Source organism: Tiliqua scincoides, chromosome 4 (genome assembly GCF_035046505.1).
Source record: "Tiliqua scincoides isolate rTilSci1 chromosome 4, rTilSci1.hap2, whole genome shotgun sequence".
Taxonomy (NCBI): Eukaryota; Metazoa; Chordata; class Lepidosauria; order Squamata; family Scincidae; genus Tiliqua; species Tiliqua scincoides.
The window spans coordinates 175494931-175510758 of NC_089824.1; the positions used below are offsets into that span (position 1 = coordinate 175494931).

A 15828-nucleotide genomic window follows, 5' to 3' on the forward strand; every position below is an offset into this window, starting at 1 on the left:
AAGTCCAAGCTTTGTTAATGTCTGCAGAAAGTCAACTCAAGCCTAAATCTCCATGAGCCAAAGGCCCAGGTGTCAAAAGTTCCATCCTACTTTGGCTGCTAACATGATTTAGCAATCCAAACCCACTTTCCAGCACCGACATAAGGGCAGTGGAACTCCAAGGTAAGGGAACAAACATTGTTTAACCTTGAGGAGGCCTCCATGACTGCCCTCCAACTGTAGGATGCAGCACACACCCCATTGGCATAGTTATGCCAGTGCTAGAAAGTTGGTTAGGATTGCACTCTTAGACATTTTAGACTGTGGCTATTGTGACCACCACGCTGCTCTTGAAAACAAAAACCAGAAACTGCTCAAGAGCAATGAAGTTTTGAAAAATCATTGTGCCCTTGATCAGGAAATAAGCAACAGCTTGGAGAAAAGGTGCTTTCTACGGAGAAGACTCTTCCCCTGGGGAGAATGAGAACTGCATCTGCAACAAAACCTGCCCAAGTCCCTCTCCATCTGCTTCATCTCACATACCATCTCTGCTGGGAGAACAGATGACTATCATAGGGGATGGAGGAATGCAAAAGAATAATAGAATTAAAGCCACAAGGAAGGATGGCATTGCATGAGCCAAAGGCAACTGAGCTGCAACCACTACATTGGCCATTTGCTCCAAACAAGCTCTCTGAGATTAGTTGACATACTGCAACAACCTCTGCCCAGCAAAAACATTAACTTGCAGAATGAAGGCATGAGTCTCTGTACAGTATAATCTGAACTTCCGGGCTGTAAAAATCTTGCAGATCATGTGAATTTTGTGACCCTCTGAATTGAGTCAAATAGTCCCAAGTGAGCCTCTCCCTTGTGGTGCAACGTCATCTCATCATCATACACTTTGTAGAAATCACTTAATCCTCATAGCCTCCTATAAAAGGGAAGAAATACTACAGAAGGGCACTGAGGAAAAATACTGAGTTGTATTCAAAGTCCATCAGGACTAAGTCCCACTGTGTGACATTGTCACATGTGACAATAAGCACTAGTGCAAGACATCTTCATTGTTTCCTCCCTTCTACTGAAACTATCTGAGCCACTACCACCTCCCACAGTTGCTGCTTAGAGCAGGGGTCTCCAAACTTTTTGGCCAGAGGGCTGCATCAAATATCTGGCGTGGTATGGAGGGCCAGAAAAAAATTTAAATAAAAAATTTAAATAAATAAATTAGAGATGGAACTTGGATGAGTGAATAAATGAATGAATGGGCTTATTCATTCAAACTCTCTGGCCCTCAGAACACCTTCCAGACACAATCAGAGCACAGTTCTGGTCATGTTCAGTTGAGTGGGCCAGAGGCTTTCAGGGGACAAGAGGTTGGCCACGGGCCAGAAAGAGGCTTGCTGCGGGCCGCATCTGGCCCCCAGGCCGGGGTTTGAAGACCCCTGGCTTAGAGGATCCTTGACAAAGGCATGGGATGCAACATGCAGGGGTGCAGAGGAATACCCAGAAACAGTGACTGGACCTAAACAGTCATGGGTTTTGTGATTTCTGGGTATTCTACCCTTTTCTCCTTGTAGCCTCCACACCAGTGCAGAAGGTCCATTAATTTTGGGGGGTTCCAGGAGCTTCAATAAGGAAGCTAATTTATGCTAGCACATGAGTGGATGCCACATATTGAAATTGATGATTAACTTGTGTCATTGACTGCAAGTGGTGCTTATTCATGACTTTCTCTGGATACAACACATTGCATTAATTAAAATCAGTTTTGAGAGTTGCACTCTTTACGATTGAAGAAAAAATTTAATTGAAAAATCAATGTTTGGGGTCTTCCCCCCCCCCAAACTCAATCTTAACAGTTTTAATTTCTTACTTATTCCCCCCCCCCCAAAAAAAAAGACCATGATACGTTGTTGGGCTTCCCCTGAATTCACTAGGTTTAATTCCTGCCTTGAGTTTCTGATGTGCAAAATCTGAGGAATTAGGGTAAGCAAGAATAGATATCAAGTAACAGCTACAGGAGAGCCAGTTTTCTCTCTACACCCATCTCACAAGTGGCCTATAATGGTTGCATCTCTTATGCCAGGTTTTATTGGATCCCAGTGGTACAATATTCCCTCTCAACACCAATAAGAAAAGCCAACTCAGCAGCTTTAAAATATTTCAGCTACTTTCAAAGGGGCTAATGTGAATTAAATTCACCTGGTGGAGCTGAACTTCCATAAATATGAATCCAAGTTTGTGCTATAAACTGAGTTTAGAGGTATTCTCAGATAAATGTATTCCTGACCACAACATTCATGTGGATAACACTCTCGCTATCATGGGCAAGTTTTATACAACTCTTTCTGTAAAGAGGGGCCAGTGGATGCACAGAAAAGTTGACCACCAATGTAGGATTGCAGTTAAATGTGGAGAAGGCAGACAACTGTTTTTGGGAGAGCTGAAAGTGGTTTGAGAGACGCATTGCTTCTTTCTTTGCTCCCACTGTCTCCTCCAACCAACAGATGTAAAGGTTTTTGTATTGTCTGGAAAAACTTCAAAACCTGTTAACCAGAGGCAAAAGTGTGATAAATAATCACACAATGATCAGCAAACCTTCTTTCATGTGGACTTCAACTAAAACAAAAAACCAAAAAATCCCTATTTTGGTCTCCATCCTATAACATCCTATGTCTCCATTGTATGTCTGAAACTCAAGTCCCATTCCTGCTTTAGGGCCCAATCTTATCCAACTTTCCAGTGCCGGTGCAGCTGCAATGTGGCTCCAAAGAAAGGGAACAAATGTTCCCTTACCTTGTGGAGGCCTCCATAAATACCCTTCCACCACAGGATGCAGCACACACCCTGTTGGTATGGCTATACCAGGGCTGGAAAATTGAATAGGATTTGGCCCTTAGTCTCCACTTGATTCAGAGGCAGCCTTTCAGAGAATAGAGGTCATTACATTCTCCAAAAGGCCAATGGTCCTAGAAGCCTTAAGCTGCAATCCTAAATGCTTATTAGGGAGTTAGCCCCATTGACAACAGTGGAGCTTACTTCAGAGTAAACATGCACAGTGTGGTGCTGTTAGAGCTGTTTTGCTGATGACATCTTTCAAACCTGGAAACAGTCAATATGTAGGGAAAAAAATCACGTAAGAAGTTGCATATCTTCATTGGGCTTAGGGGAGTATGTTTTGACTAAAAAACAGATGCTTTGTAAACCAACTAGCTCCATTGCCCTCCCCAGTTCCTGCTGAGCACAACAAAGGACAGAGCATGCCTCTAGCCTTCAAACTCCCATTTTGATACCTGTCCCCTCTTCGCCTCGCTGCTTTGCTGCCAGGAAGGGGAATTAGGACACGGCCAGAGGCGGCTTTCGGTAGGGAGCGGAGGGACAGTCGGAGGAGATTCCAAGGGCACATATGATTTGGGGAGGGGAGGTCGAGGTGGACCCGGCTCCTGAAGTGAAGAGGAAGCCAAGAAGTGTTAGGAGAAAGAGCAGAGAAACTGTGAGAATGGGAAGGAAAAGAGAATTAGTGAGACACAGACTCAAACAGAGACAGGTGTTAGACCCAGAATAGGGCAGCTGCCATCAAGCATCTCAATGCACAGACTTCAAAACCAGCCTTTTCCCTTGCTGGGCAAGCCTTTTATCTAGCCAGGCAAGCCTGCCTTTAATCTGGCACTATTGAACCAGATGTACAATATGAGAGAGGACTTGACTTTCAGAGGCTCCAAAACTTTCTGACACTTCAACATAAAAATGCATCTGTTACAAGGCACATGACCCAAAATACAGATTCATGCAGCCTACTATACAATGCAAACCAATATCTGTGATGCAAGTGCTGTTGGCTTAGACGATCCACTGGCAATTCTGAATGCATCAATATCACAAGATGTTTAGCAAAACAGGAAGGGATGTCTCTACACATGCACAGGGATGAACAGTGAGTGGGAGTGGGGTTCATGTGCGCTTGGCTGAACTGGATGTGGCTGAGCAACTATACACGCTTAAGTGAGAAATTTTGTGTCTTCCTAATGTGGATGAAGATATCATAGTTCCTGCAACATCTTTGAATAGGCAAGGAAGTGACATGGGAAGCGTCGTATCTGACAATCCAATGGTTCAAGCTTCCCTTTACAAGAGCTGAACATGTAGCTGCTGTGGAGTGTAAGAAGTTACACAGTAGGCCTTGGAGAATAAAGGTCAATGATGAAACTGACTATTACTTGATCATACAATGATCAATTTCATGGCTATTCAGTTTCAATTCAAAAGGAAACTTAACAGCCAAAAGGGAAACACAAATGTTATATTTTCAAGGGTGTTCCCAAGTTTGCTGTTTTGCAGGTGATTTATGCTATGAATCAGACCACCAGATACCTGCAAGCTACACCTAAGGATGTCACTTTCAATGTTGAAAACCATTTGTCTTGCTGCACTTGTAGGATCAGTATGCATAGCACAGTCCCTGTTTTGCTGAAATGGCAGTTCCCACGACACACTTCTTCAAGGTCCTTCCTGTTCCACTTTTTTTTTTTTTGTATGACCACTGCTACAGGGAACCATATCTGGAAGCACCCAGTGTCTAAAGAGGGTTCAGTCAATCTCATAATCTTAACAGTTGGGATCTAACAGACCTTTGCAGTTCAGCTGAAAAGAATACTGCAGCCTCTGCTGCCCATGTCAGAACAAGGTCTAGGTTGCCACCTACTGGTGGAATGATGATCTTCAAAACAGAAGTGCTATAGCATCATGAGCACAGAGTACAACCCTCCTTCTTCCCTCTTGCTGCATCCTCTGGTCCTAGGCAATAACAGATTCACTCACCTCATTGCTGCCTTGCTTGGTAGGGGAGCTCTGGGATCCTGACACAAGCGAGAATGGGCTCAGGGGGCTTGTGAGGCTGGCTGAGCTCAAAGGACTGGCCGGGCTGTTGGAACTGTAGGTTCCTGATGGGCCAAGGTTTACTGAAAAAAAGTAAGAGGAAAAAGTAAGCCATGCATTTCCACAAGCAGATGGATTAGCAGGGGAAAGGGCCATTAAGCTGGAAGCTAGAGCAGGGGTCTCCAAACTTTTTGGCCAGAGGTCCTCATCAAATATTTGGCGTGGTATCGAGGCCCAGAAAAATAAATAAATTTTTAATATCAAATTTAAATAAATACATTAGAGATGGAACTTAGTTGAATGATAAATTAATACATGGGCACTAAGTTCCAGGATTACTCCAAGCACCAACACACACCACAGAAATAAAACACACACTCAAATGGACTTCCATTCCCCCACCCCACAAGCAGCTTACTTACATGTAAAGGAGTAAATAACTCAGAACCAGCACATCACAGGAAACACCAGGAGCATATTTGGAGGGTGGTAGGCCAGAGGACCCTAAAACGTAACTTCCGGTTTTCTGGGAAAACCAGAAAGTGATGTTTTTAGGTTTTTAAAAGGTGGTGTGACTGCCCTGGCCCTCAGAACACCCTCCAGACATGACCAGAGTACAGCTCTGGTCACATTCAGTCAAGTGGGCCAGAGGTTTGCAGGAGACCAGAGGCTTGTCGTGGGCCAGATAGAGGCTCACCTCAGGCCACAACAGCCCCCGGGCCAAGGTTTGGAGACCCCTGAGCTAGAGAAACAGAAAGTAATGGGGGAATGACGACAAATCAGTTCTTACAGATCTTTTTCTGTGAAGAATGGTGCAGCTTTCTCATCTCAAGGCAGGACTGAGGGCACCTCAGATCACCTGCCTGGCCATCTTGGATACAAAAGAGATCCATGTACACTATCATGGGAGTGCTGGCCTGGCTTCCTCTCAAAGAGGCTCAGCAAGGGGAAACTTTTCCCTTACCTCCAGGTAAAGCATGCTAGCCCCTTTGGGTCTCCTTGGACTTGGGCTACCTCCTGAGGTGGCACAAGTCTGAGAAGAGCAAAGTGGCTTGAAGCCACTCTGATCTCCCCGGGAACAGGAGTTGGGATCCGGCATAACTGCCAGATCCCAGCCCCGCCTCCCAATCCCCGCCCGTCCGCCCCTGGAGCCGCCCACTGCCCGCCCTCCCCCCCCCACCCTTCCCCGTCCCAGGAACACTTCCCTCTCGCCCACCCCAGAACCTTGCGCCAGCCCATGAGTGCCTCTGGATTGCGCCCCAAGTTCCTTTTCAGTTTGAGAACTTAAATGAATCACAAAAACATTCACCATTTCTCCTTCCAGGACTAAAAGGTTTTCATAGGTTTCAGGCTCCCACCTTGTCTCCTTCCCCTTCAAAGTCCAGACCAACTTCTCCGCTGTCCCAAAGTCACTTAAGGTAATTTTTTTTTTAAGTCTGGGAAATTTCTGCACAGTGTGGTAACTGAAATCATGGCATCAAAGTGCAATAAAGGGTGCTCCAACCCTAGTTACAACAGTAAATAGTAGAAACAACAAAACAACTCCAGATGACAGATAACAAATTATAGGTGTATGTGCTGTGGAAGGAGTGCCAGATATTCAAACAACAGTCAAAGCTTTCTGTCTGCAACTCCTACTATAAGGATGACAGGAAAAGCCAGAAAGGTGTGGCACTTACCCCTGTGCTTTGCGGTGTCAGTGCCCCGAGAGGGGTTGTTCTTCCTCAGCCCTTCCATCACATCTTGGATCCGCCAGATCTCCTTTTGAATTTGCCGATTGAGCATTTCGTTCTAAAAGGGTCAAGGCACCAGAAATCAGGGCAACTCCACTGTTAAGTAAACCAGCTTTTGCTCCCATTTCTTTTTTGGGAAAAACTACAATTCCTCTACATTTACACACACAACTGTAATCCTGGGGCGGGGGGATGCTGCAGGAGACAAATGGCAGGCAGAAAAGGGGTTTTATGCCCCCTCTCACCCCTCTGTTTCTCTATACAAAAATGTCACTTCCCAGAGCTGCCATTGTGTACTACTCAAACTAGCCACTGGGGCTTGCGTTTCTTTGTAATGTGAGGTTCATCTCTCAAAGATCCAAGGATCTGCAGAAGACACTGCTGTCACAACTCTCCTCTGTCCAGTGCAGCTGGTGAACAGCCTACATGATGAAGAGGTTTGCGACCTTTGTAACAGAAACACTAATGTGAGAACTGGTTATGTGAACCTTTCAGGGAAGAAAAAACAATTAGAAGACTACAGAAAAAAAAATCCACTGCTCTGTGACTGCTGACATCAAGGATGGCAGAGAGCTCTGAGATATCCCTCCTGACTATCCCTGGGTACAAGATTGTATGCAATGTGTGAACCAGTGGTAACACATATAAACTCTGCTTTGGTTTTTATAATTGCAAGAACACTCTTTCAAGCCGCTGCAGTCACATAAGAGTGCATCCCTGTAGCTCCGGTTCACCGCCTGTTCACACATTACAGTTCTGCAGGCGATCTTGTACGTAGGGACTAGTTGGGATGGAAAAGAAAGCAGCCAGGCGGCATGCATGAATCAGCCCAGGTTGCACTAGAAATCAGAAAATTGGTTCCATAAAAATAACCCAGTTGGCTTAGAAGTGATGTCTTTCTTGCACTCAGCTTAAGATCAAAGGAACAGAAATTACATATCAAAGACTGTTGTCCCTGTGATTCTGAAACTGCAGAAGCTTACACAGAGTGCTAAACGTGGATTTCTAAGAATCACCTATTTCTTTTCTTGGGAGAAAAACATTTCTAGTCTAGGATGTGGAAATGACTTGAACTTGTGCAGGCACCAGTATTAAAGACAAAATATTTTCTGTCTTGCAGGCTCTTGTTCCTCCTTCATAGTTTCCAGTCATTCTACTATCCCTGCCCTTTTACTGCTCTTCATTTACCGGCCCCTCTTCTTCTGTCGCAGCACAATTTTCTGCTCCAGATTGCCAAATCTGCAAAAACTCACTTATGGTAAGTTGATGCAAAATATGCTGAGCTGCATACATTGCTACTAATTGCATGGTAAATTTGGGGCGCAAGATTTGCATGACTTTTCTTTTGTTAGAACAAAAAACAAATGATGCTGCTGCATGTAATTCTTACCACAGAGAATACTGTACATGCAATTTTGTTGGTGTGTATTCCACTTTTCAGGGGAATCCACACGCATGAAGTGTGTCACTTTTGCTGTTTTTCAGGACCACCTGGGAGATGTTCTCCTTATCAAAGCCTGAGCCAGAAACATTTTGTTCTTTGTGTTCCATTCACGCATGGAGACACCGGTGCAAATCAAGATGAATTGAATCTGATTGGAAATGTGTGCACAGGTAAACCAGAAGCGAATAGTTACCAGGGGAGGTAAAATCTACTGTAATTACTCAGTGAGCATGAGTACAGACAAGCACAGCCTTATCACCCTTTAAAAACATGAGAACAGGCTGAGCACATCACCCTTCCAGTTAGAGCACAAACACAGCCTGCCCCTTCTACCATTACAATCAATCAGTTCCATCAAGAGCTAGAAACGTTTTTGCTCTTTGTTTGAAAGAACCACTCAAGCAGCCAGGGCTGGGTGTTTATACTTCTAAGGTACAGATGCTGGAAGCTCTCCAGCTATGGAAGATGCAGGCTTCTGAAGCAGCAGGAGTGCAAGCACAGCATACCTTGAGATCCACTCCCACCCTTTTTTCTATGCCAAGAAATCTCGGGAGCTATGCCAGGAATACTTAGATCTTAGGACCAAACAAAATGTAGCACCTCCTTTTCCCTTTAAGGCTGCAATCTTATGCACACTTTCCTGGGAGTAAGCCCCATTGGCTACAATAGGACTTGCTTCTGAGTATAGGATTGAGCTGTAAAACAGCTGCACTGGGCAGCAATCCGAATTCGAGCCAGATTCCATGGGCAAACCTGCAATGACCCTCAAAAGCTAACCATGTGGACTGCACACCCTATGGTAGTCCTGTGCTGGTCACCATTAGTCGTCTGGACAGGCAGCGATGTACACATAGTGAAGTACCCTGAACATTAGTGCAAGGTGAGACAGGAGCACTGAAAAACCAGAGAGCTGTTTTGACAAGCCCATGGGCCAAAGGGGTCCTGGCAACTCAATGACTTTGAAGCTACACTCCCCATTTGAGTGGAGAAAAGAGTCAGCGGCTTCTGCCTCATTTATCTTTGCAAATACACTAAGAAGAACAGAAGCTCTCCTTTCAAGCTAAATACAGGAACAGTTTCAAAGAAACCTGGGAGTTGTTTAAATTGGGGAACTAAACTGACCTAGAGCAGCAAAGGAAGACAATGGCTTCATTCAGAGACGCAGCAGGAAGGTCAAGTGTCATTTACATAGGAAGGAAAGCATGGATTAGACATCTTTACTCTATCTGGTGTCAATGACACATGACAACACCAGAGGCTTTTGTCTCAGGATTCAACTTGCAGTGTCTATTTTGTACTTCAATGCCTTCCATGTCTCACATTCTGCCTTTGTAGCAGGGCAGCAGATGTACTCCCCTGGCAAGATGGCTGGGACATTCACTGCATTTTTCTCCTATCCCTCCTCCAGTGTTCTCACTCCCCCCTTTTATCCTCACAACAACTCTTATGAGTTGATCAGGCTGAGCGAAATTTAAGAAAACTTCATGTCTGGAGTGGAGGTTTGACGCCAGTTTTACTCCAACATGTTAAACATGCTGGTTTTCCAAACTGGAAGGGGCAATATTTGCACACTGCTTCCAAGGTTCTGAAGCTGGTTGAGCATTACTGTGAAGCCACTGCAATCTTACAACCGCAGCATGCATCCCAGCAGTTTTTCCTTGGGCTTATCCTTCAAAGCAGAGAGCAGTTACCAATAATGAGGACCATTCTGGAGGGGTGGGGCAGGTTATGAAGCTCTATGTTAGAAAGGCCATATTAAACAATTATCAAAGTGCACATCTGAATTAAGTCCAACTGAAACCAATTAATATGTCATTATTAATGTTAGCTGTAAGAAACAGCAGAACTGATTGTTGTGAAGCTTCTTTCAGCATATTTTCATATCTGATTTGCACTAGTAGTAAAACAAGTGTTGAGACCCAGTAATAGCACATGCAAATGGTCAGCGGTCAGCTCTGCACATAACTGGTATGTGCCTGCACAATTGGCATGACCGATCATGGCAGAAGTGCACAGAATTCAGGTGCACATGCATGCATATTCCTTGAAACCTGGCTCTGACATTTTTACTTGAATCTGCAGAATTCAACACAGAATCAATTACCAAAATTCTTCCAGATGAATGTCTGTAAGCAATGCCTTAATTGTGCAGAACAGCCACTCTGTCAAATATAGATGGTCTTACTCTTGGTTTACAATGAGGGTTGAATCGCTCCATTAGCTTGCAGAGGAAGTGAACTGGAAACCCAGTATACTTGGACCTCCCCATAACTGTGTGCCCAGATCTGCTCTGGATATTCAAGTATTGCCCTCAGACTCTGCTGATCTGGAGATTCCATTCTCTCACCTGGATGTCCAAGTTCAGCTGTTCCCATAGGTCATCATGCAAGGCTGACACCTCACCCTCCAGGTTCTCATATTCGATGGTGCTGTTGGCCAATGCCTGTGGGGATTTGCAAACAGTCCCATCAAGACATCAACACACTCATAGTTTCCTCTCTGTGTCCCTGGAGTGCAGAAAGGGCACTGAAATGCTATCTAAATGTGTATTTGGCTAGCAGCCCAACCTGGGTATGTACTGTGGCACTGGATAAACCTGTGGTGAAACCTGCATTGGTAAAAGCTGCTGTCCTCCAGCACTTGTCTTTGGAGGTCAAGGAAAGTCCTTGTGTGCTTCTATTCTACCAAAATGAACTTGCTACATACTCAAAAAAACAGGCTGACTTCAAACTGTGCCAGGGGAAGCTAATGGCCAAACAACAGAATCAGAAAAAGACTTCATTCAAAGTGAAACATGAGATTTTTCACCAATCCTCTCCATGTGTTTTTGCACAACGCAAATTCATGGCAGGCGCTCGTGAGCCAGAGGAATTCATGGGGGGAGGGCGGGGAGGATTTGCACCTTCCCTCTGAGTAGAAAGGAGTTTTCTTTTCTCACACTGTCTTTTCTTTTCTTTTTAATGGGATAGGAAAAGAAAGGAAACACAAGAGACAAAAAGAAAGAAGAGATTTGTTTTACAATGCCAGGCCAGCAAACATTCCTCTCTTCAGCATCAGGTCTCACCTGGTACATGCAGGTCCAGCACTGGGAAAGCAATGAGAGCAAGCAGCCCATGCAGTCTTGGCTGGGGACACAAGGCTCCATTGGTGCAGCCCATGCTGCTGCAGAAGCATTGAGTACCGCTGGGCAAAGCCCATGCCCGTCAAGAGAGAGACCCATGCTTGTACTAGTCTGCCATGCAGGCAACACACAGGCCTCAGAGGCTAAGCTGTGCTCGGCTCCATTTAAAAAGGTTTCTGAGCACAGCTGAGAATGGCAGTGTATGCCCGGATGGTTCAAAGCTCTGTGATCAACAAGGGCCAATTCAATGTGCATGTCTTCCCTCCCACATTCCTCCCTGAAATTGATTTTAATGATCCTTCACAAGATTCCCGAGGGCTTTGTGAGAGAAAGCAGGGGGACATGTCTTCTCCGATTACCGTGCTTGCTTGGGATAGCTCCACCCGAATATTGATCAGCTGATTTTGGAGGGATTCCTTCTTGTGCAGCAGCTTTTCTGGGTAGGCTGGTTGACTCCCAAACATCTCCAGCTCCTGGTGCGTCCCCATCAGCGCACTCTCTAGGCTCTCCTGATGGCGAGAATTGGATGGAAGAGGTTTACAAAGCAAATTTTCTAATGGTTAGATCAGTACTTCCTCAAGTGTGGGTTGTGACCCACTGGTGGGTCATGACCTGGGCCTTCTCGCCTGCCCTTATGCTGATTTGGCTTCAGACAGGAATCATTCCAGAAGCCCCATTACTTACCAGAGCCTCCAGAGGCCTCTCCCAGCCAGCAGCCCACTCTCTGCAGGTCTTAGAATGGGCCTCAGATGCCTCCATAACCCACTTCCAGTTTTTGGAAGTAAACCAGAAGTGTTTTCTGAAAACTGGAAGTGGCTAATGGAAGCCTCTGATTGTCATTCTGAGGACCACAGAGGCCTATAGAATGGGTTGCTGGGCTGGGAGAAACCTCCAGTGCTATCAGGAGCATCACAATCCACTGCAGAGGATGACATGGGTTGTAGTGCTGCAGTCTGGGAATCCCTGGGTTAGATAGCACACCCAGGACTCAGAAGACAATTATCTGCTCAAGTTGTTGTTCCCCTTCTGGAACTGGGCATTACTTCTTTTGAGGACTCCTTACCCCATGTCCAAAATCTAGAAAAGGTTACCCTTTTCCTAGATTCTTCCAAGTCATTAAAGTAACTGAACTATCATTCTATGAAAGCTCTCTTCAGAAATTATCATACATGAGGGGAAGGAATGGAGACATGCCAGTTTGCCATGCCCCCCCCACATCCTGGGCATTTTTACACTCATCTGCTGAACATACAGATGCCCATTTTTTTTTTTTTTGGGGGGGGGGGGGGCTTGGTGCATCTGCACAGGCAGCAGAGTTAACCAGACTGTTCCTGTACTATCCTCACGGACTGGGGGGGGGGGAGCAATGCCTGAATCTAGAGTTGAAAACTAATAAGAGGATGGGCAGATAGAATTGAACATGCTCATCCATCTGGAAAGATGAAGCAGTCTTTTTCCAAAGCCATCAGTGAGGAATTTCACATGCATCTTGTAGCGCATTGCCCTGGGATTTGAAAGCTCTTAACGTATCTCTGTGATGAAGTCCATTGCCGCTTATTTACCTCCTGGCTTCAGGAGAGTTGGAAACATTGGCCTCAGAGAAATCAACCTCATTATGAAGACCTAGCAAAATTAACTCTTCAGTCATGCTGTGAGCTTCTGGCCTCTAAAAGCCCCTGGGCAGCTGGGCCCACTCAGAGTAGCAGAAAGCACAGCAGTTGATCTGCAGTGTTATTCAATTCATTTTTATTTACTTACATTAAGTTATGTGTATTCTGCCTTATGATTTGAAAGCCCTCAAGGCAGCTTACAAAAAGAAGAAAATCACTGTCTTTCTCCCTCTGCTCCAGTCAGGTGTAATGGCTGCAGACAGGCACTGTTGCAGGCACAGAGAAGCCAGGAGGAGGCCCAGTTCTCTGTCCTCTCCATCTGCTGCAGACGCACAGAGCTCCCTCAGGGGAGCAGCCTCTTAGTAGCTGTGATTCATGTCCCTTACCTTCTCTGCCCGAAGTTGCTGCACCAGCCTCTCCTGTTCCCTCATCACTTTGTTCTGCTCGCAGAGCTTTCCCAGGAGCTTCTGTCATGAAGTAAGGAGAGAAACCAAATGAGGAGCATGAGCTTCATGGCACAGAGATTCATTATGACAAGCCATCTATCTGGTGTGATGAATATCCACCAGTCCTCCAGACAGAGTGCTGGCCTCGGCTTCTGGCAGTCCACAGTCTGAGCAAAGGAGACTCACACACAATTACACCAGCACGAAACACACACATTGAGTTCGAGGGAAGGATGCAACAGGAAAGGACAGCACAGGACTGGTGATCGATGGTGACCGAGAATGCTCGAGGCCTTGCAGCTCCACTAGCAGAAAAGATGCTCCTCTAATGAGTTAAGAGAAATGGAAAAAAGGCGTAACCTCCAAGGGGTGGAGGATGGAGAGGTAGCAGCAGGAGGGAAGATGGAGCAGGCACACAGGTGACAGCAAGGGAGAGGTGCTCTTACATCTGTATCTTGCTCGCTTATCTTGTAGGTGTGCGTCTCTCGATAGGCTTCGGGGAAATGAGATACCTGCAAAAACAGGAACAAGTCATTGCTATTCTCTCCTTTGTGAAGTTAACATGTTAGGACAAGCCCCTGGGGAAATCTGAGGCTACTTCTGCTTGGGGGGGGGGGGGAAGCAACGTGTTTTCACATCCTCCAACACAAGTCCCCAACTTCTTCTATCAACTTTTCTCCTAAGCAACTTTTAACAGCACAGAATAACTGAAGGAGAAGACAAGCATTGTCTTGCATCTCAGTCACAATTAAAAAGAGTTCCTCCTCCACAGTTCTCAAGGGTCTGATTCAGTGCAAGCAGACTCCCTGCTGCCATCATAAATCAGCTGTCTTTCAATTCATCAAGAAAGGCAGCTCTTCCAAAAACAGCGGGGGGGAAAAATTGCTCTTTTGCTATCAACATTGCAAGGAACTGTTCAATTTATTTATAAGTACGTATTACAAAAAAAGAAAAAAAAAAGATGGAGGCTCAGATTTATATACAAGTCAGTGGCGCTGGGGTACATGCATATTAGACGTGCACCCACCAAAACAGCTCACCAGTTAGTTATACAAACCAAGTCACAGCCTAAATAACAGCTCATATTCCAATCACAGCAACCGCAATTGTGAATTTAATAACGTGACCCCTTCCTCCTCTCCCCTATCACCAGAATTCAGGTCTGTTAGGGATGAGGATTCTTTAAAATGTGATCATCAGTCCAGCGCTGCTTCATGTAATGTTATAACACACACTGAGTTAATAGAGATGCAAAACTAGTTTACATTGTATGTATGACCAAGAAGGATTTTTGTTGCAGTTTATAGGCCTGGTAGCAATGGCTATATGCATGTGTGGTGCACTGAGCTTCTTAGGTGCAGCTCTTTACATGCAAAACAGGAACTAACATCTAGGATGCTGTGGTAAGAGAGTGGCTGATGAACAAATAGTCAGTCCTCTCCCCAACCAGTGGAGAGGCAGACTGGTCAATCTTCAATGGAAGGCTGGGCTAATAATAAATGTGCATGAGAAGAGAAAGTTCTAACACAGACTTCAACATGGGACATTGCCATAAACCACAATAACAAGCAAAACATAGGATGTTAGAGTGGAGGGTGTCTTGAAGGTCATCTAGTCCAAACCTCCTTGCTCTGTAGAGGTGACTACTAAAGCATCACTGAGAGGTGGCTATCCAACCTCTGTTTGAAAACCTCCAATGAGGGAGAGCCCAGTACTGCACAAGGAAGGCTGTTCCAGTTGTGGAGGTTGTAAGAAACAAAAATTAGTTCTGAAGATTAAAGCTGATAACGAATGTGCTTTCCCAAAGAGTAAAAGGCCTAAGTTTCTAGAGCAGAGGTGTCAAACATAAGGCCTAGGGGCTGGATGTGGCCCATGGAAGCTTTTTATCCGGCCCTCAGGCTCTCAGCTGCTGAATAGTGCTGAGGTGCTACTGCTAAAAGTGCAGCCCATGGGAAATTGGACTCTCCCATAACCTGAAATATAATCAAGGTTTGCGTATTTTCTCTTGTCATTTGCAGCTAATGAGTTCCTAAGTGAGAAAAAGTGGTGCATATTTTTGGTTATGACCAGTTTAATGACATCACTTCCTGCCTAATGACATCACTTCCGGCCCTCAGCAGGCATCATGAATGCTATTTGGCCCTCTATTTGAAATGAGCTTGACACCGCTGTTCTAGAGTGAGACGATCTTAGTATTGCACATGGGAACCATTTAAAGCCAACTTTTTGATAACAGTTTTATTTAGCTTTATGTTTTCTTACCCTACAGAAGCCTTTGGGAATCCTACTGATTCCTCTTCGTTCTCCCCTCTTAGCTCCCAGCTTTAATCCCATCAAATGTTAAAGTATTAAATATGACAGAAACCATTTTGGATAGGTTCAGAACTCTTGATGTATGAAATCACCAGGTATAACTCAAATCTTCCTCCAGTAGAAAGATGGTGTGTTGTTTCTTTGCGGCAGACAGCAATGGGGAGATGCCTGACTGGAATCCAGTTTCCTCTGGGTTTGTGTGTGGACTCATGCATGCGTATGTGTGAGAGAGACTGACTTGTTTAACTCTTGACTGAGGGCACATAGCCTGCTTGCAAGTGGACAAGTGATTTTTCTGAAT

The 15828-nt window shown here is 45.2% G+C and overlaps 1 protein-coding gene across 5 annotated transcripts in view; it reads right to left on the reverse strand.

The window, feature by feature from the left end:
• PLEKHA6 (pleckstrin homology domain containing A6) overlaps positions 1 to 15828 on the reverse strand; it is a 144065-nt gene that overhangs the window by 13898 nt on the left and 114339 nt on the right. For 3 of the 5 annotated variants that reach the window (XM_066622911.1, XM_066622908.1, XM_066622910.1), the window contains 7 exons: positions 13661 to 13726; positions 13155 to 13235; positions 11518 to 11667; positions 10385 to 10480; positions 6540 to 6651; positions 4804 to 4943; positions 3279 to 3428 (listed from right to left, as the gene is read on the reverse strand). In XM_066622911.1, coding sequence (XP_066479008.1) covers positions 3279 to 3428; positions 4804 to 4943; positions 6540 to 6651; positions 10385 to 10480; positions 11518 to 11667; positions 13155 to 13235; positions 13661 to 13726 — 795 coding nt within the window. The remainder of the gene's footprint in view (positions 1 to 3278; positions 3429 to 4803; positions 4944 to 6539; positions 6652 to 10384; positions 10481 to 11517; positions 11668 to 13154; positions 13236 to 13660; positions 13727 to 15828) is intronic. The other 2 variants (XM_066622912.1, XM_066622913.1) reach the window with 1 other exon arrangement.